General features: G+C 37.5%; 1 protein-coding gene across 1 annotated transcript in view; it reads right to left on the bottom strand.

The window, feature by feature from the left end:
* CUBN (cubilin) overlaps positions 1-21548 on the bottom strand; it is a 265058-nt gene that overhangs the window by 102784 nt on the left and 140726 nt on the right. Inside the window, exons 32-38 of the mRNA XM_073879866.1 lie at positions 16954-17113; positions 15070-15183; positions 13270-13380; positions 11773-11901; positions 10636-10768; positions 1560-1765; positions 442-626 (exon numbers count right to left, since the gene is read on the bottom strand). Coding sequence (XP_073735967.1) covers positions 442-626; positions 1560-1765; positions 10636-10768; positions 11773-11901; positions 13270-13380; positions 15070-15183; positions 16954-17113 — 1038 coding nt within the window. The remainder of the gene's footprint in view (positions 1-441; positions 627-1559; positions 1766-10635; positions 10769-11772; positions 11902-13269; positions 13381-15069; positions 15184-16953; positions 17114-21548) is intronic.

Genomic DNA, 21548 nt, shown 5'->3' with positions numbered 1-21548 from the left:
AAAAAAAAAAAAGAATGTGATAGTGTTTCTGAAATTGATGCAACGACCAATGTCTGGATGGCAATAACCACCACAATTATTTATTCATTTATTTTAAAATGATCCTTCAAACTTTTAACACTGTAACATAAGAATACACAAGAAAATGGGATATAAGGTAGAATAAGTACTTAATAAATATTTAAGATACACACATGTGCATAGACAAAGCCCAACAGGTAAATTACAACAATGCTAAAACAAACTTAGATATAGAATCCAAAGATAATAAATATAATACCAGAATTACCTTTTCATCAGTAACCTAGACAGGGCAATCATGATTTAGGGAAGACCATTTCGTGTGATTTACAAATGCTTGAATAGACAGTAACTTGGGTTTATTTTTGCAAATAGAAATTCACCAAAATTTATAAACACTGATTGTAGTTAGAAACTCACCCTTAATTTGTCATAATAGCAGTTAGGTGCTGCTTCAATGTCTATCTCCAAGATTCTACCATGGATAACTTGAGATGCATTCACATTTACTATCCATTGGTAATTGGAGTTGTGGGGGTAACGTCCAGGCCATAAGGGAGAAGCAACTTTCCCATGAGTTCCCACAATATTATCATTGCCAAATACTAGGAGGAAAAACAGAGTAGTAAATCAGATGTACTTAGAACAGCTCTTTAATCAAGAAACTTTGATTCTTTGAAAGAAACAAAAGGCAAGGGGTGTTGAAAAGGATAGACTTTTAATTGACTGTGATTTCTATTCTGAACACTGAAAGAAATATTGCTTCCCTTTTGGTTTCTGTACTATCTATTAATTCCTTGGAGAACAGTGATTTTGTGAATGGAATTCCATCTCCTAAGAAGGTTGCATGGTGTGAAAAGAGATAACTTCCCATGTGAAAAGGGGTTCCCAGCCCCCAGGGGACTTGAGGACATACGAAGGGGTATTACCAGGCTCCTTCTCTAATTTTTACCTATCTTACTTTTTTTTTTTTTTTTACAAAAGAATGGGACATGTTTTTAAAAATTTTATAAGGGAAATTGACATATTGGAACCACATGAAGAATAGCTAGTTATGGAAAAGTCAAGTTAGAAAATAAAAATATTTCATGTTTTATTCTATTAGAAGAAAACCCTGTTATATCTGAGCACTTAATTTGACCCTAAAATAATACTAAATGTTTTGAATTTGAAGAATATAGAGTTGATGAGAACAAATGAAATACAGTTGATATCAATATACTAAACCTGAGTTACAATGCATCAGAAGCCTCTAAAAAATATCATACAAAAAGTTTAATGTAACATTAGGTAGAAACTAGGGCTTAAAGAGAATACTAGAGTCATTGAGAATGCTCTCCCTTGCTCTTAGTGGGCCATTCATATATAATTTAGTTTTTATAATAAATTTCAAAATCAAGTAATTCCACAAATACAATAAAATTAAGAGAACAGAGTTCAGGATTATTCTTAACTTTGTGTGTTACTAAGAAATTTGTTATCCTTTCTAGTTCATAAGATGTCTTCTGGAAGACATCAATAAAAAAGAAGCAACTTACTTTTAGTAAATGTGGCTTGGAAGCCTGTGCCACTGCCTGAGCCATCTGAGACAAATCTGATCCACAGGATATGTCCAACAATGGATGAATAATTGAGGGGGAGGACATTTCCACAGTATCGCCCCACCAAGGGACCGGTGGCATTTCCTTCACGGACCTCCACAAAATCTCTGCTACAGTCTCGAGAATCCTCCAACTGGAAAGTTCTAATTTGGGGGGGGAGAAAAAGAGTTTAGAAAGATTAAATTGATAGAATAAGCTTTGGGATTATCCTGAAACATTTGCTGGGTTAAACTGTTCTTTATAAAACTTTCTTTAGCTTTCACTACAATATCTTTGAGCCAACTCAGAATATTTCTTTCAGTCACATTTGTTGAAATGCCTATTAAAGAACTACAAAGACAATTCATTCACTGCCTTTGAGGAGTTTTCTTTCTAGGGGGAAAGATTGGGCATTCTAGAATATAGGAAAAAATATATCTTATAAGGCATAATATCTTAAGTGCCCTCAGATCTAAAAGTGTTATAAGATTTTGAGGCAGAGGTATCATATCTGATTGTGAGGTTCAGTGCTAGCTTGATGGAGAGATTTTTTTGAGATGGAAATATAAACATCAACTGGATTTAAGGCAGAAAGGGTGAGCTGAAAATGCATGTCAGTAAAAGCACACACACACACACACACACACACAGGTGGGGCATATTTAGAAATCTGTGGGAGGTCTAGTTTGGTTAGAACATTGGGTACCTTTAGGAAAACATGAGAAGACCTAGCTGAAGCAGTATGATGAGCTAATTTTGCCAGAGCTTAAGTGCCAATCAAAGGTATCTGTACTTCATTTCTGAAAAGGCAGAATAAATATGGGATTTGTAATTATACAGGCTAGTATTTAGAAATGTGGCCTATTCAACTTGTATTATATTCTGCAGTTATGATGACATGGGGGAATGAAAGATAGTAAATAATATCTATTTCATGATTATCACTAGTAACATATAGAGTGTGGAACATGTAGGTGCTAAATGAATGCTTTCAGAACTTGGCCTTAGTGTTTTATAAACTTGGATATATAAATATACAGTCAATACAACCCAATCCACACTGCCAAGACAATTCAATGGGGAAAATAAAATCATTCTAACAGATGGTGCTTCAGTAACTGAATATCCTTATGGAGGGGAAAAAAAACCCTCAACCTCTGCCTCTCTCCATACATAGAAAATAATTTAATACTCCTTATAGATGTAAACATAAGATCCAGAAATATAAAGCTCCTAGAAGAAAACAGAGAATGTCTTTACAACCTTGGGGAAGGCAAATATTTCTTAGATTGAATGCAAAAGGCATTAACCATAAGATTAAAAAAATTAATAAATTCAACTTCATAAAAAATTAAAACTTCTCCTCATTAAAGACATGACTAAGAAAATGAATAGGCAAGTTACAGACTGTGAAGGGGGAGAAGAAGAGATAATTACAAAGCATATATCTAATGAGGGACTCGTATCTGAAATATGAAAGGAAATCCTACAAATAAACTACGAAGAAACAAATAATCAAGTTAATAATGACAAAAGGTCTGGACAGATTCTTAAAAGAAATTGAGTGAATAGCCAGTGAGAATGTCCAAAGTACTCTGTGTCATTAGGCATCAGAACAATGTAAATTAAATATCACTGTAAGTTATCATTTCATACCCATCAGAATGGCTAAAATGAAAAAGACTGACAAGATCAAAGGTTAGCAAGCACATTAGAAGTCTCATATATTTCTGTTTGAATAATTATTTGGCAGTTTCTTATGAAATGTAATACACATCCAATTAATGGCCTAGAAGTTCCTCTCCAAGATAACTACCCAAGAGAAATAAAGAAAAGGATAGTAGTGATGGTTGCACAGAATTGTAAATGTATATAATGCCACTGAATTGTGTACATAAAAATAGGTAAAATGCTATTTTTTATGTTATATATCTTTTACCATATTAAAAAAAAGTTTGAATTTTAAGTGGTAAAATTAGATCACCACAGATCTGCTTGAGAAAATTACTCTGCAGTAACATATAATGGCAATATAATATAACAATATAGTAACTGGGGACAGCAGAAAAATCTATTTTTGTTTTTAGATACGCTGAATCTAACATAATGGTGTATTACCAAGGTGGAACTATCTGTTGGAGCTAACATGTTGTTTGGACTTCAGAAGATATGCTGGGGCTATACTTGGAAATCATCTGTGTGTATATGATAAAAACTGAAAGCATGGCTAGACTGGGGGTTTAGAAATGAACACGTAGGAGATAATTAATAGAAAGACAATGAGAGAAGAGATGACAGCAGAAGCTTAGGGGAACACCTGCATTTTGAGTATATTAAGAGGAAGGGGAAACAGCAAACACAAGAGTAAGTGTGAAAAAAAGGACTAAAAACAAGTTCAATGTCATGTCATAAAAGCCAAGAGAGAAAATGAAACAGAGGGTGATACAGAGTGATGATGAGTGTCAAATGATGCACAGATCTGAGACTAACAATAGGCTATAGGATTTGGTTGCTAAAAATAAATTAGTAACTTTTAAAGGAGCAGTTTCTGACTATAGAATTATTTTTCAAACACACTAAGGACTAAAACAGATGATTTTTGTGATTTCCATAAGATGGTGAATTACAATAACAGCAACAACAAAGCTTTCTATAACTCCCAGTAATTTGAATTTACAAATTCTCTACAATTATTCTTTTCATGTTCCCATTAACATGTCTAAAAATGTACAGATGTTGTTGGCCACAAATTAAGTCTCAGAAAATATTAAAACTATTAAAAACCATGTTCTCTGACCACTATAGAATAAAATTAGAATAGAGTAACAAAGAGATAACAAAATGTCCCATAATTTGGAAACAAAATGTCTTTCTATATAAACCATGTGTTAAATAAGAAATCAAAATGGAAATTAGACTATATTTAGGACTGAATGAGAGTAAAAACATGGTGTATTAAAATTTATAGAGTAGGAAGCTTGCGTGGCTCAGTCAGTTAAACATCTGCTTTCAGCTCAGGTCCTGATCCTGGGGTCCTGGGATCGAGTCCCGCATCGGGCTCCCTGCTCCGCGGGAAGCCTGCTTGTCCCTCTGCCTACTGCTTCCCCTGCTTGTGGGTGCGCTCTCTCTCTTTTTCTTTCTCTGACAAATAAATAAATAAATAAATAAATAAATAAAATCCTTAAAAACCATATTAAAAAAACTTATAAAGTACAGTCAAAGCAATATTTAGAGGGAAATTAATAGCTTTAAATGTTTATAAAAGAAAAGAACAAATATTAAGAAAAATGAGCTAGGTGTCTAATCTTAAAAGTTAAAAAATCAAAGCAGAAAAAAACAAAAGGGAAGTAAAGAAACAACAAAACATCTGAAATTTATGAAATAGAAATGTAGAAAGTACTAGAAAAGATAAAAATATCAAAAGCTATTACTTTGACAAGACTAATAAAGTATAAACTTCTGATAAAACTGATCAGTAATAAAAGAAAGCTTAAATGAGCAATATAACTAATAAGAAAAGGACTTAATTTCAGATACATTAAGTTTTTTTTAAATTTTAATGATATCCCTTAAAAACCTTATGCCATAAATTTGAACTCTTAGTTTTCTATAAAAATATAATAATATACTTAGTTGAAGAAAAAAAATGAAAAACCTTAAAAAAATCCATTAAATCAAACAAAAATCAGTATTTAAAGTTGTGCACAGACAAAACAAAACCAAAATATGAGCCCAGATGATTTCATAGGGGAACTCTACCAAAGCTTCAGTGAATCAGTAGCCCAACTTCAATCTTATGCAAACTGCAACAAAGAATAGAAAAGAGGGTGAGTCTCCAGCATGTTGAGGTTAGCATAATCTTGACAGCAAAGCCAGTCAAAGGATGTCAAAGAAAGAAAAGTGTAGGTCAACCTAACTTAACAATATATATGAAAAATCCTGAATAAAATATAAGCAAAATAGATCCATAAATTTGTAAAATCTAATCAAGTTGTACTAACAAAGCTTTAAGAACAGAAGATCAATAAGAAAATTCAACACACACACGCACTTGTACACACAACTAACAGAAAAAGATAGATGCAAAATACACTAAGAGAAAATCAATGACAATTGCAGAAAAAGCATTTGATAAAACTCAACACCCACTCATCGTAAATACTCTTAGAAAATTAGGAATAGAAGGAAATTTTCTTAATGGGATGAGAAATGCCTACAAAACACCTACAGCAAATATACTTAGAGGTAAAAATTTTAAAGCATTTCCTTTGAATCAAAAACAACACAGGGAGCCTGTTCTCATCACTTTGTTTCACATTACAGTGAAGCATTTTCCAGGGAAACAAGACAAGAAAAAGAGGGAAAGTTTGTAAGGACTGGAAAGAGCTGTAAATTAATATTCAGGAGGGTTCATTCATTGATAAATATTTATTGTGCACTTTAATGTGTCAGGTCCCCTTCTAGGCACTAAAGATACAGCAGTAGAAAAGAGAAAAAAAAGTCTTTGTCATTCTAGAGAATACAATGGCTGCTGGATAAGATATGCAAAAATAAATAGGGTTTCCCTAAACCTGCAAACAAAAATTTAGAAACTGCAACTTAGTCAACGTTTACTCAGCAAACAATTTTTACTCTCTTCTATATTGCCCGACACTGTCATGGGCGTTGGACAATGAAGAACATAGAGAATGTTCCTCCCTTTCAGGATCTTCTATTCAAGAAGGAAAGATAGATAATAAATAAGTAGACATAAAATGAGGTAGTGATCAGAGGAAAAAATAATTTAAGGGGGGTATTATTTTTGGTAAGGTGGCCAGGTCACATAAATGGATGCCATTTTCCAACAGCAACAACCGAAAAAAGGTGTCTAGCTATAAGACCTCTATTTAAAAAATGTGAAAGTTTAACAAAGGACATAAAAGAGGACCAAAATAAATGCAGAGATATTCCAAATTCAAGAATATGAAGAGTCAATAAAGATCCTTCTAAAAATTAATGTATAAATTCAATGTAATTCCCATCCAATCAATAAGTATGATTCCATTTACATAAAACACAAAACAAAAAGCAATACTATGTAGTGTATATGGAGGTATATAGATATAGATGCTATCCATATTATACACATATAGTGTATATATAGTAAAATTATAAAAACATTTATGGAAGTGATACACATGCAATTCAAGATACAGGTTAACTCTGTGTTGAACAAGTAAGGGGGACTTTTGCTGCCCTGTAACATTTTATTAATTTAAAATTAATTTTTAAAGAAACAATAATGTAATGGTTAAAAAAAGAAACATAGAGAAAGCATATGCAAACTATTCCTTTTCCAGAAGTAACTGGAGGGAGTTTTCGCTGAGAAGAGGCAAGACAAGATAAAAAGGAGAAAGAATGACCTAGAAAGACCATAGAGAAGAAAATGTCAGAAGGGGGGGAGGTCTCGAGAAGAGAAAACTTAACTTCTCTACTGAGTGTATTTTTCAGTCAATGCTCAACATTGTGATTTCACATGATAAGTAAGTAGAGTGCTCTCCTGGGGCTCTGTCTCAGCTAATGAATTAGGATGACAGACCACCAGTCTGGAGGTTCTGGGCACCTCAAGCCCCTCTATGGGACGAATGTATCAGGCACACTTCCAAGCATTCACTGCCAAGCATAGGGCTGGAACAAACAAGTCATACTTGCTCTACCATTGCTTCTCGAGCCAGATACTAGCTTTGGTAGGTCATTAGCCACACAGTGAGTCTGTGGCTCTCATGATCCCAACAAGGTGAGTTACTACAATATAGATTGTCTGTATCGATAGTCTAGACACAGCTTTAGCAGCAAGCTATGATCAGAAGCTTAGTAGCAGAAGAAATCAGGAAAAATCCTCCTCAAGCTAAGCAGACCACACATTTGTTCTTAGCCCCCATTGTCTTCCTTGACAATTTACTCTTTATAATACAAAGTTTCTATCGACAATCACTTCTGGCAAGCAATTGTTATGAATCCATATTTAGGATGACTGCCACGTTTAGCACTTAAATTCAATCTTGGTTTCATTATCCATAACATTATCAATAAGGTGAGATATGCTGAAATTGCTTTGTTTTGGTTTGGTTTCTCAGAAAGTAGGAAGGGAAGAAAGGGAGATCATTTGCCTCCGCAGGTGATTTACATGAAATCAAATCTAAATCTTTCTGCTCAAAAGTACAATACGTGGTCCAGCAGCATCAACACGGACTGAGAGCTTTTTTAAATGAAGAATCAAGACCCACCAACCAATTAAATCAGAATGTAGATTTTAGCAAGATCCCATATGATCAGTATGTACATTTAAGTTCAGTCCAATGGTCCAGAAGATTACTAAGTGAAGGTCTTTTCTGTTTGAGTACTGCACTGGTATAAACCAGTGCCAAATCACAGAAAAGACATTTTATTAAAAAACGAGGGTAGGATGATACTTACAAGAATCAAATTAAACTTTTTGAAAAGCTTATTGTTTTCTTGGAAGTCTTTGTTTTAGGCCAGTACATTTTATAAGCAAATCTACCCTCTTTCCAAATACTTTGGCTGAGATCTCTTAGTAAAAATATGATGGGGAACAAAAATAGTACAATCACTGTTTCTCATTATCTCATTTTGATTCTTGAACCAAGATCAATCACTTTCGAAAAGCACTCTGCAAGCATAAAATATATTTTCTGTTAATCCCTTTAAATATCTATTTTACAAAAAACTCCTTTTTAGATTCTATTTCTCCCCCCTCCTTTTTGTTACAGATTCAATCATAATTTCTCCAGTTTTTCTCCTTACTCAATTTCACCACAGTGTCCACAATTCAAACCCCATGGTTTTGAACTTGACGTATTCCATATGCTTCTCACACAACCCAGGGGCATGTTTCCAAGCACCCATCTGGATACAGTTTAGACCAGGGCAGAAATAACTCACAGGCCTTGCCATAAACCCCTTCTCATTATCCTCTACATAAAGAGGAACATCTTGCATTCTACAAAATTTATTTTAAAAATAAAAATCAAGCAAGTAACACAAAATAATCAAAATTAACTTCTTATGGACAAGAAAGGAAAAAGCTGAGTCGTTAAGATTTGTCTATATGATAATTAGGATTTAGTGTCTGTTAAACAGTAAAATGAACGAAACTAGCTTTTTGTGTTTATCTCCTATCTTCTAGAAAGAGCTCAGCATCATCCATTTGGATTTAACTGTGAACTGCCACACAAGGTATTTTAGAAACGGCAGGGTGAGGTAATTTAACATTCACTGACCATCTGGTATGCATCAACCTTGTGCTATGCATTTTACATCTGATATCCTAAACTCTAATGGTGGCCCTTACATGTATATGATTATCCCCTATAGATGGAATGAATCTCTAGGTTTTAAATAAATAGCTTCTTGGCATTAATTTATTAGTAACTCGTCAACAAATGGGATGTCTGTCTTAAACATTCCCTGTACCTGGCTCGGTTCCTGTCACTCAGTGAACATCAAATTAGTCAACAATGTGAATGTGGTAGAGACTAGAAAAAGACCAAGAAAGAAGCCTTGTTATTTGGCAGTTAGGAGTCCTCGTAAGCCACCTGAAGGACTTTGAACTTTATCGTAAGAACAATAATCCTGTTTTATTCATTCATATTATCATTATATATAAAGCATCTGGCCTGGGAGTCACGTGTGCTGACTATGTGAGCACACAGTAGGGGCTTAAAAATACTTATTGGATAAAAGAAGACATATATATCAGGTGAAACTTATATATATATATATATAGATAGATAGATAGATAGATAGATAGATAGATAGATTTCTTCCCATACAGAACTTTAAGCTTCTAGTTAAGACAAAAATGAACAGAAACTTCTTTCTCATGTGGCAGCTTAACCTCGCATTGCCTTCCAGGCACTCAGAGGGTGTCTTTGTGTTAACACAATACCACTTGCACCCTGAAGAGGCACTGTCTGATTGATGGACTGAGAAAAAGCAACTTCAGATGTTTGCACGTGGTCCACGAATGGGACTGTTCTTGCATTTTTTAAAATCCTTTCTTAAATAAATAAATAAAAATAAAATCCTTTCTTGATGCACAGAATGGCATGTCTAGGAGAAGGAGCAAGACTTTTTTGAATAAGGCCGGTGTCCTCAAAATAACCCTCTTCTCTCAAAGGTAAGTTATGTATTCTATTTCTTCAAAAACAGAATTAGAATCCAAAATGATGCCCAATAATATGTGATATGATATAGTAAGTGACTTTTAATTTAAAATGGCAATTTAAATACCAAAATCATTTCACTCCATATTCGTTGTCTCATACCAGTACAGTATATCACAGGGGACCTCTCCACTGACTCATCAAAAAGACTCATGTCACTTACCATGTGCTTTTCACTACCTACTTCTCGAAAAACACATTATTGTTGTTAATATTTATTCTAGACCACTCTGAATGTGGCAGGATTCTACTACTGATTCCATATCCATAGTCCATATTCAAAAGGTCTTACAGTTCAATTAGGAACATACCAGTGATTTTACAAACCAACCATTAAGCTCCTGAAAACTTCCAGAATCATTGTTCTGGAGGTAGAGCAGAAGGTAAGGTGGATTGGGGTATATGGGGAAAGGAAGGCTTCATCATGATGGGGATTTCTGCTGGAAGAAAGAACGTTCGTATTTCTCTGGAAGACTCTAAATGTGTCTAGTTCAAAAAAAGATACAGTTACTGTTCTCTGAAAATAAACATTCCACAAATTAATGCAAAGAGCCTAGGCATATCTTCCTCATAATGTTAGGCAGGGCTCTAGAACCATTCTCAAGAGAATTTTAATGCCATTTATAACCCAAACTATGACTAAACAGAGGAAATTTGGAAACAGACTTCCTAAAGTTCCCACCGGGTTCTCTAACAGTTGCTTGGACACACATGCTGTTAGTTGTCCATTCTATTAGTAACCGTGCTTCCTTCCTGCAGACTCATTCACACTGAAACAATACACCATAAAGAAAAAAAACAGGATTTACATAAAAGACAGCTGGAGCTGGTTGCCAGGGGAACTGACAATGTTCCAGACACATTCCACATTAGAGGGATAAACTTCCGGGTAGCCAGGGCTGTTGAAGATGCCTTCAGCCATGTGGAAGGTTCCACCACAAGCTGGAAGAAAAAAGAAACAAAGTGAGTGCCAGAGCAAAGACCGAATGCAAGATACAGTAAGATGAAGGAGAAAGAACACAGGAGGAGCTGTTAGCAGCAGCAAGATATCCTATTTCCTTTTCCAATTAAAAAAAAAAAAATCCATGTCATATATCATCAGGAAAAGATTCTGAAGACTGAAAACTGTAAGCCACAGGATATGGTAGGTCAGAAGGAACCTCTGTAGTTTCTCTTCTAAAAGCCTTTTCTTGCCATGAACTATAACTTTATGTAATAAAAGACATATTTTAATCCCACAACCGCTCAGTATTTCTGCCCAGGATGATTTTCGACGCTAGCCTCAAACTGAAGGCAGTATTCCAGCTTTTCCCTCTCCAGAGAACACCGAAATGCAGACACAGATCTTCCAGGTGTCCTGTGCTTTTAACTGCTAATAACGAGGAGCCGGCAGCTGACCAACAGCACAGCTCCGTCTGGCAGAGCCAGCACTGGGTGGCTTCTCTCTCGCCTCCTGCCTACGTGCCACCATCCATCCTGCCACAGGTGACAACACCCAGACCTGCCTGAGCCCAGCGGGGAGGCCAGGGAGATGGGAGAACAGTGCTGTCCATTCATAAGAGATGCCAATGGACACTGTCGGTCAGGGGCTGCCTTAACAGACGCATCATGAAGGAGACCGCTGATTGTTCCAAGATCATCCCAACCAATTCTCCCTCCTTCCAGAGCTCACTATTAGCAGCATGAGGCAGAAGAGCCAAGGTATGGAAATACGCCAAGCGACCGTCAGTAGATGAAGGGACAAGGAAGATGTGGTACAGAGTTTACTACTGCTAGAATTTATAACAAGTAGGTGAATCTAAATTGGAAGACAGTAAGGTTAGTCAGAGAGGTGATCTCAGGAAACTAGCTCCCAATTCTGAAGGTGTAACAGTCCCAGATAACAAACCAAGGCTGTCTACCACGTTTCCCTTAATCTGGTAGCGCCATTGGCTACCTTATCTTACCGGATGATGATGCAGCGTATGTGGCATGGAAACCTTCGGAATTCACTCGAGAATCAGAGACGAACCTCAGCATCAGAGCATGGCTGAAGGAAGTGATGGGATGGGGCATGGAGGTGCCACAGTAGCGGCCTAAATGAGATCATGACAAGGAGAGTGAACGCCACATGGCACAGGCTACTGTTTCTAGTAACCACAAGAGACCAAAGCTAAGAAGAAGAAATCACTACTCGGAGAATTTAAATCAGGGCTGGTGTTTGAGACAATGCCTGAGAATTAAATATAAACTATAAATACAAGTATAGGAGAGATGATTTATAAACATGTTGAAGAGCATTAGAGGGAGGTAAGAAAAATGTAGCTCCAAATGTAACTAATGCTAAAAACTCCAGCACAGTAGGGTCCTGCACAAAGAAATGCGCTAACACTTAAAAGCAATGTCTTATAGCTTTAAAAAAAAAAAAAAAAAAAGTGTGGATGCTGGAGCCAGAATACGTGGGTTCAACTCCTAGCTCGGCCATTTGCTAGCTGCACAACCTGAAACAAGTCGCCTAAGTTCTCTGTGCCTCAGTTTCCCCACTTGAGAAAAGAGACTATCAATGATAATGAAACCTCTATCATAAGGGTATGAGGATTAATGGGGTTACTATTTATAAAGTTCTTAGAATAGTACCCAGCACAAGTTAAGTGGTAAGTAAGTGTTTGTTAAATAATATACCCTCATCCTTGGTCAAGCGCTCACAGAAAAATATGCCAAGTCATACAATCAGGAGTGCATAGAGCAGAAAGTATTCAAGTGCCCACTATTGTCTCTGGCACTGTTCTGGCCACTGGGAATAAAGCAGTGAGCAAAACAAAGTCCCTCCTCTGAAGGAGCTTGTGCAGGATGAGAAACTTGTATGATGAAGTTCGAATATGAGTCACTCATGAGAAAGTTTAAATAACCTGAGAGCCTTTTACTTGAAGATATTTCAGAAACTAGATAGCGGCAATCTTTAATTTTACGGGGATGCCCTACAATCAGAATTCCAGTGTGTGTGTGTGTTTGTTGCTTTATTTTTTGCTTTGTTTATTTATTGTTTCATTCATTCATTCATTCATTCATTCATTCATTCATTCATTCCTCTGTTGCTTCTACTGAGGACAAAACCAGAAGAAACACTCAATCTGAATATAAGAACTGGTCATATATTAACAAGAAATTTCTCACAGAATGCTATCGAATGCCAGTGACTACATTTCACTGCTATCTGAAGCAGCTGCAATTTTCAAATTAAAAGACAAACACATAAACCATTCACGTCCTTGAATATGAACAAGCTGTGTTTCTTGAACCCCACATTAAATCCTGCTTTCTTACTCTCTAACTATTTTTACTTGGCTTATGCTGCCCTTGGTATCTACTGGAAACGTTCTAACCTGGAAAGACAGCATATGCATATGTCAATCTATAAATAAAACCCAGCCAGGGCCACGGAGAAGGGGTAAGAGCTGCCGTACCTCGGAGGGGCGCATCATCATAATCACCATCCAAAATTTCTATAAAGTCTTTTGTACACGTTGTGCTGCTTTCGAGTCCAAAGTGGTCAAAGGAGAGGGTAATGTGGTTGACTGTAGGAAAAGGAGAGGAGACTAGTATAAAGTCCTGACCAAAAAAAAAAAAAAACCATTCAGGGAGAGAGATTTTACCTCTGATCATTTACTATGCTGGTTCTCCAGCAGGGAAGCATTGCTTTTGGTTCCTCTGAAGGATGACAGAATCAACGTTTTTTGAAAATGCCTGTAGAGTTTGAAATGCTGATAGTGGTAAATAAAAGGGCCCTTGGGTATTATGTTCCTTCCACGGAGACCACAGGGAGTGTCTTGTTGGAATATATGGTCTTTACACCTTTTATATCAGCCATTGCTGGGTTCCTCTCGGAAGCACTTTTCTCAATAGATTAGTTTGCTGACTTGTAAATGAGACACAGCTCCCTGGCATGCAGAGCCTCGCTCTCTTCGCTCTCTTTGGTTCACTTGAAGGCCAAAGCCAGGGCCCTAGAGGTTTGTAGTCATTTAGAAAGAAAGTTTTGAATTCCTTGCAGAATGGCAAGTGCCTGGGTGCGTTTTTCTTTTGCTCTTCTTCCAAAGTCCCTAATCTTCAGAATAGGATCTTTTCCTACTAATGTCTTTGAACCAGTGAGACCTTTCATCTGAATGCTTTACAACTCATTAGAAATTATCCTTACATGCAAAACTGCTCAGCTCAAGGCAGGGGGCTTCTTTATGGAAGGCTTAGTTTCTGGCTGGCTGGCAACTTTCTTTGGCTAAGGATTACTTCACCATCCCCCAGATCATATGCATGTCAATAAAGACATTCTTTTGTTAACTCTTAACATTCCTAGGAGAAGTGGTAGAGAATATTTCACTCAAATTCTTCATTTTTTAGATTAGCTAAATGGGGCCTCATTAGCTTAAGTGATTCGCTTATTGTCACAAAGGTCATTGTAATTATAAAGAACTTAATGCCTTTCCTACATTATGTCTGAAATCATAAATTTTTCCTGAAAAACTGAAGGAAAGGCAGGGCTCATCTAAACAGGATTCATACGGCCCCAGGGTCACCCTCTTTGCAAGGTATTTTACTCTGAGTCCTTACGGGGTCTCCTCATTTTCTCTGTCTCTCAAGTGTGGACAGTAATACTTACCACCAGGTTGTTACCAGGTCAAAAAATAAGATTCTATAATTTTTAAAAGAAAATAATGTAAGCACTTTTAAAATGTTTCTTCCAGGCTTGTGCTAGAATTTTTTTTAATACAGGCATTGCACCAGAGACCAGGTTTTACAATTAGCTTCCACTTAGACGGAAGATCGATATGCTCATGGCACTGCACTCCCAAACTATGAGTTATTAATTTTTCAGTCTATGGCTCTTAGTAGTCATTTGGTCATTTAGCAACTGTCCTGAGCGTCCACCACACTCAAGTCACAGGTGTCAAAAACTATTTATCAATTAGTTTTGCTCACTCCCAATTTCGCATGCCTGTCAATACAGCAAGATTGTAAGAGGTGTTTTCCCCCCTTTGTTAGGCCTTGAACCTTAATTTTTTTTAATTAAGAATAAAAGGTAAAAATTACTTTTCTACCAGATTAGGAAATGCTTATTTCACTTGCACATCAAGAATGGGAACTTCCATGAAAAGAAGAGGAAGCCCATCAATTGTTAGCACCAAGGAGATAAGAACATGAGTCATAGACGGATTTTCCCACAGACACCATCCATCCCGGATTCCTTTTCTTTTTTTCTTTTTGTTACTTACACGGAGGTTGAGCTTGAATTATCCAGCTGCAGTTCTGATTGTTTGGATATTTGGCAGGGAACAATGGAGAGGATATAGTATCAAATGAGTTGGTGAGGATGTAGCTTCCACAGGCTGAGAAAAGCACAAACACACACACACACACACACACACACACACACGTCAGGTACTTTTGATATCTACAGACTGTACAAAACAATGATTTGATGAGTAAAAACATAAATGATTTTCTCCTATTTCTGAAATGCATGCCAAGGAAGTACTCTGCCAAGGAAGCTGCACATAAACCATGAGAAAGTAGAAATGCGCTGTACATTTATAACAATATCCTTCAATTGCAGGAAGTGGGGAGTGGCAGAGAACAACAGATTAAATGGCTATGAATTGCCTGAATCATTCAAACAAGACTCTATTATTGATTCACTTACTCTGCCCACTCATAAATTATAGGGATAACCTCTTTATGAGCACCTTCTTTTTTTTTTTTTTTAGGAAAATAAATAGTCAATTGAACAAGACTGCATAAGGATGGCTATGTATTATCAGAGAAGTACAAAGCTTTGCGGCAGCGTAGAAAAGAGAGTCTGTGGCCGGCTGGAGAGAATAAGGGCTGTCTCACAGATGGGATGGTAGCTGAAGGAGGAACCGGGGCTGGGGAAGAGTAGTCCAGAGAGCCGGCGGCCTGGGCTGAGACACAGAGGAGGGTCAGGCCTGCGACTACACAGACTTGGCTGAAGTGTGGCTCTCCTGAGGGCTGTTGGAAGTGATGCCGGAAAAAAGACTGGGGCAGGTTCCAGGGCCCTTAGGTAACATCTGAAGGAAATGGGGCTCCATTCTCTAGGCAGTACGGAGCCAGGACAGATCAATGGAGCGCTCAAAGGCATGACCACAGTGCAGCTTTTGTGAGCTGACTTTGGAGGAAGATGGGGAAAGGGTGGGTGAGTTGGAGGAGGCTTTATAATAATCCAGTGGAGACCTACTGAGGACATTGTTTACTCTGAAGCAAACCATAAGTAATTAATTAAATGAAAAATGAAATTTGTTCAGAAACTATTCATTTCTTCAGGGAGTGACTGATTTATGCATTCTGTCTTGTTCCAAAGTCTACAATGCATCTTTGGGACACCTCGATCCAGAAACCATCCCTAGGCAGGGCTCTTTACTATAGGATACAAGCAATCCCCAAATAGACTAAGTGACTAAATGGCCCACACTTATTTGAAATGACAAGGACCAGCTGAGTAAAACTCAGAGGCACATTGAAGCCGACCAACAACTCCTCCCTCTCTAGGTTCCATCTCTGACAGTGGGATAAAGGGTCCATCTCTAAGAATAGCCAGATGAAAGGCAATGGGTGAAAAGGTGGAGTACGATGAACTGAGAAGTGGTGATTTAATAATGAAAACAATGGAAAACAACACTGGTTCCTCAGGTGGACAAGGGCAGGACTCAGAAATGAGGGCACCAAGGACCTCGAGGGATAGAATATGACTCTACATTACAAGCAAGTCTTGTCATTTATGATGGAGTATCTCCTCCCAGCATAAAATCTTGGATAAATGCTAGTTTATCTACTAATAAATGAATTTGGACACTTTTTTTTTACAGTGACTCTCGTATTAAAAATACTTTTGAAGTATTATTCTGAAAGCTTGCTTGAGAGATACACAGATCCAAAGGAAGTTAGCATCATCTGTTAGCCCCGAGTAAGTGTAAAGATGAAGAGCTGGATAGTTCCTTTGTTCTATTTAAATTGTCGCCTGTCAAGGAGAAAGTGGGGACCAGTTTCTGAGGCCTAGCCTCACGTCACTGTAGCACTAAAAAGGACCTCCGGAGCAGATGGCTGGTGCCTCAAGGAGACACACAGATACACGAGGCACCTGCCTTGCCTGAAGTGAGCTCGGAAGCCCCTGCTCTGTCTGGAAGGGCCGGACTGAAATCGCAGAAAGAGGCTGTTTCCCAAAGAGGTGATGGGGTTAGCCAGCAGCTGTCTTCCACACACACGGGCAAGGCGGGTAGTTGTGGTGCTTAAACCATCGTATGCCTACAAAGAAAAACAACAGGGAAAATAGGGATTCAGAGAACTTCAGATTTACATCTAGGAGGCCCATATCCCATGGGCCATCGACACATGGGTGAATTAGTGGAAAACAACACATTCACTGGATCTTTAGGTCACCATTACATCCCTGGATATTTTTATTTATTTATTTATTTAAGATTTTATTTATTTTTTGAGAGAGCGAGCGCGTGCACACATGCACGCGCACACGAGCAGGGAGGTGGTGCAGAGGGAGAGAATCTTCAAGCAGACCCCTCACTGAGCATAGAGCCGGATTTAGGGCTCAATCTCACCACCCTGAGATCACCACCTGAGCCAAAGCCAAGAGGAGGACGCTTAACTGACTGAGCTACCCCAGCGCCCCGTCCCTGGATATTTTTATAAATGCCTTCACTTTCACAGACCTCTTTGCTTCCCTGACCCCACCACCTCACACCAAGGGCCATCCCCACAACATGAAATGTTTGACGCAAGAATGAATATAGGAACCAACAGATGAGAAATAAGGAGGAGTAACCATTTGTTTTCAGAAACCCAACATTTGCTGGAACTTACTGCTTTTCATAGGGTAGTGGTCAAGAAGGAAGAGGAATGGCAGAATTCTTTCAAAGGATACAGTGATGTGAGCCTAACTTAGAAAATTATCTAAATAATAATAAAAAAATCGTATTAGGCTCTATGTCTGCCCAGGGCAATGTTGGGGCTTCAGCTGACCCTCCATAGGTACTAGTGGAATAGAGTTGACATTACATGTACCCAAATCACTGTACTGGTTTGTGAAATTGAAGCTTGATTTCCTCAGAGCTCAGTGGTCTGCTGTGAAGTTTTTGACACTCTTATGTGTAAATGGGGGAGTTCCTTTTCTTTGGATGATAACAATAATGTCAACCATTCATTAAGTGCTTACTACCTGCTGGAAACTGGTTCAGCCTTTCATATACACTATCCCATTTTCTTCTCCCCAAATGCCTTCCATTTTTAAGAAGACAATTGCTACATATAAAGAGCAAATTGTGTGGCCGACTTACACAATTCTTCAGAGGGAGGAGGTCATGTTGAACCAGACAGCTAGATCCTAAAGTCCAGAACTGAAACTCTCATATTGTCTAATGCAAGGTCTCAATTACGCAATATAGATGCATCAACTGGTAACCAGCAGAGTGGGATTAAAATACAAAGTTAGAATATGGCTGTTTCACTCAAGATAAATTGTCATTTATATTTCATAAGAAAGTCTTGGGAAAAAATAGAAAGTTCAGGGATTTGATACAGGGAAGTCTCACACAAATTACTTTAAAATATCTAGGGATGATTAAAATCAGTGTTCTCCTTAGCACACAAGTATGATTGGGAGGCAATGCTCAGTGTAGTTCATATAAGCACATGAACCAAACATCAATAAGATGTTTAACTGTCTACTGAGGAACTAAAACTTTCACAATAATGAATTTTAAATAAATGTGGTTCTGAAACATCACCTCTCTTTTTTTCTTTTTCTTTGTCTTATTTAATGTTCAAGCTTTAAACAAATAAATAAAACTTTAAAACTGATTTTTATTCAAATTTAAAAACTGATTCAAAACTCTGGGGCACCTGGGTGGTTCAGCGGGTTAAGTGTCTGACTTTTGATCTCAGCTCAGGTCTTGACCTCAGGGTTGTGAGTTCAAGCCCCACACTGGTGGCTGGGTATGGAGCCTACTTAAAAAAAAATTGATTTAAAACTCAATTGCATTTTCATAACCAAGTCAAATTACAGTTTCCAATCTGGTATGACTACTTCTTTTAAACATGTTGAACACCATCAATAGTACTCAAAACAACATATAAGTCATCCTTACAAAACCTCTCACTACATTTATACTTTAACCTACTCTCAAATGTTACCACTTGGTTTAATATAAAACTTTATTATTTCTATACTTGGCTTTATACTTTCCTAAGGTTATACAGATATAACATCCTAAGATTTCAGTAATGTTATATTAATACTGTCTTGCTTTAAAGAATACCTTCTAGAATGCCTTAGAAGTCTGGAGAATATACCAATTCACTCTTGGTCAGGACTACCTGCATACATCTTTTTGCTTCTCTCGTGGTGATTTGTTTGTTTAGCACAGCATGTCTTATACTTTAGTGGAATACTGGGGTTCTGTGAGGTTTATAGACTCCCGCATCAAAAAAAAACACTACCAACAGAAAACAACACACACTCTGAGGATTTTTACAAGTCCATATACTCACAAAAGCAAGACTCTTCTAGTCTCCTTTCTTTCTCCCCAAGTTCAGAGGCCTAGTGAGTAAGTAGGTATTGTTCCTTCCTTTTCTAAATGGCTGTAATCCTCTTAAGGCAAAACAGTCAGGTAGAAATGTAAGGCTAGAAGGTTCAGAGAGTCATATGAATGAGCCATTTCCCTGGGGATTACATCTTCCAGGGGGTCTCCGTGTTTCCCAACTTCCCCGCACCCCCCAACCCCAATCTTGGAATCAAAGGGTCTTGGCTGCACTTCATAGGCCTGGGGCTTTGCTTTGCAGGAAAGGGATCTGAGGCAGAAGGTTTCCAAATGTCCCTGAATCAAATTATATACCAGTGACACCCTACATTTGAGTAGCACGTTGTAATTTTATAAGCACCATCACAAACATCCTAACCTCATCCTCAACATCATGTGATTTTTTTTTTTAATGAAGAAAGTGAGGCTTAACAAGTATGCTAGCTATTAAAGTGTTGCCTCATCCAATATAAGCTAGTAACTCATCCAAGATCATACAGATAGTGAGGAGTAGAGTCAGGAACTTATTTCTTCTCTCCCCAAATTCTATGTTATATTATGTCACTTCTCTTTAAAATGCTCATGATAGTTATTAAGTTATATATACCGAATTGTCACTTTATGAAAGTATAAGACCTCAGATTTTCAAAGAAACAATTGATTTTTTGAAAAGTTTAGAATAGCAATTCTTTTATTTGAGACTATTCCTAACACTTGTAATATCAAATAAATTTAAGTTTTAATTAATAAAATTATAAGAAAAAACTGCAAGGGAAAAAATATGAGAAACCTTGCTCCCATATATGTAAAATTCTAAAGTCATGAAAATTATCAATATGCAATTACTTCCATTTAGTTCCCAAGGCAGAACTCGCAAATTATATTACTATTGGCTACACATATAACATAGTCGCATAATTTATAGATATATAATTCTTATTGAAGTCTACGGCCAAAAGTTTTCTAGGCCTAAGAATTGGGTTTCTGATCTGTTGTTCCAGTGGTAAAAGTCAGAGAAATACACAAAAACAAAACCCCAAACACCTGTACATTTCTATTAATTCTTCTCTAGATGACAATAGTAAAATTTTGAAGTTGAATCCACAAAAGAAAAAGTGGCCACCATCCCTGAAAGTTCCAACTACAGGGGCTCTAAAAACAAAGGCATATCTGGTTAAGTGGTAATTCCTACAAGAAGTTAATCAGTGTCTTTACAAAGTATTCAGAGTTTTGTCAAGTTTCCAGATACCAACACATACCTTCAAAATACCTAAACTTGGGGCACCTGGGTGGCATGGTTGGTTAAATGACCAACTCTTGGTTTTGGCTCCGTCTTGATCTCAGGGTCATCATAAGAAATGTGCTGGGCTCTGTGCTCAGTGGGGAGTCTGCTTGAATATTCTCTCCCTCTGCCCACACCCCTCCTCCCTCTCTCTAAAATAAATAAATAAATCTTTTTAAAAAAAATACGTAAACATATTTATCACATGAAAATAGGAGACTTGCTAAAAGAGTAGAATCTGGCACATAACAGAAAATAAATGTTTGATGTACAGATGAGTTCCATATATAAGAGTATATGGGCCTCTAAGAATAGAGGACTAAGAATAAGGGAAAGCCCAGAGTTAAGAACTAACCCCCCCCTCTCTCTCTCATGGATTGGAATGTAGAAATGCATAGCAGGCATGACAGTGGGTAAAAGAGGCTATTCACAGTGGGAAAGAGGTCAATTGGGGCTGCTTTCTGGGCAGGCTTTTTACATTCCGGGCCCCAATGGCAGTGGAGGAGGGTCTGATCACAGGGCATGGGCCACACCACACACACAGCTCCTGGTGCCCTTCTTACTGGCTGTGCCAACCTGTTGCCAACACAGCCAGAGCACACAGAGGCAGAAGGTGAGCCAAGGACATCAGACCTGTCCCCAAAGCCCAGAGTATTCAGGACACATGACATTATGGCACTATGGGAATCCTCCATACTCTAAGTTCTACCCAGAAGTTAGAACTGAGCCAAACATTTATGAATTTTAATAGCTGATGCTTTAATATCTTAAGGAGATTTGGGGAATATCAACCCTGTTTTGAAGGCAAGTGTCAACTCCAGCATTAGGTGACACTGGGGTGAGGAGCCATTCAGGTATGAGACTA

Source organism: Callorhinus ursinus, unplaced genomic scaffold, assembly GCF_003265705.2.
Source record: "Callorhinus ursinus isolate GAN/ISIS: 27379988/994484 unplaced genomic scaffold, GSC_fseal_2.0 scaffold36, whole genome shotgun sequence".
Taxonomy (NCBI): domain Eukaryota; kingdom Metazoa; phylum Chordata; class Mammalia; order Carnivora; family Otariidae; genus Callorhinus; species Callorhinus ursinus.
The sequence above is the reverse complement of the archived record's forward strand: the minus strand, read 5'-3'. Positions and strand labels throughout refer to the sequence as shown.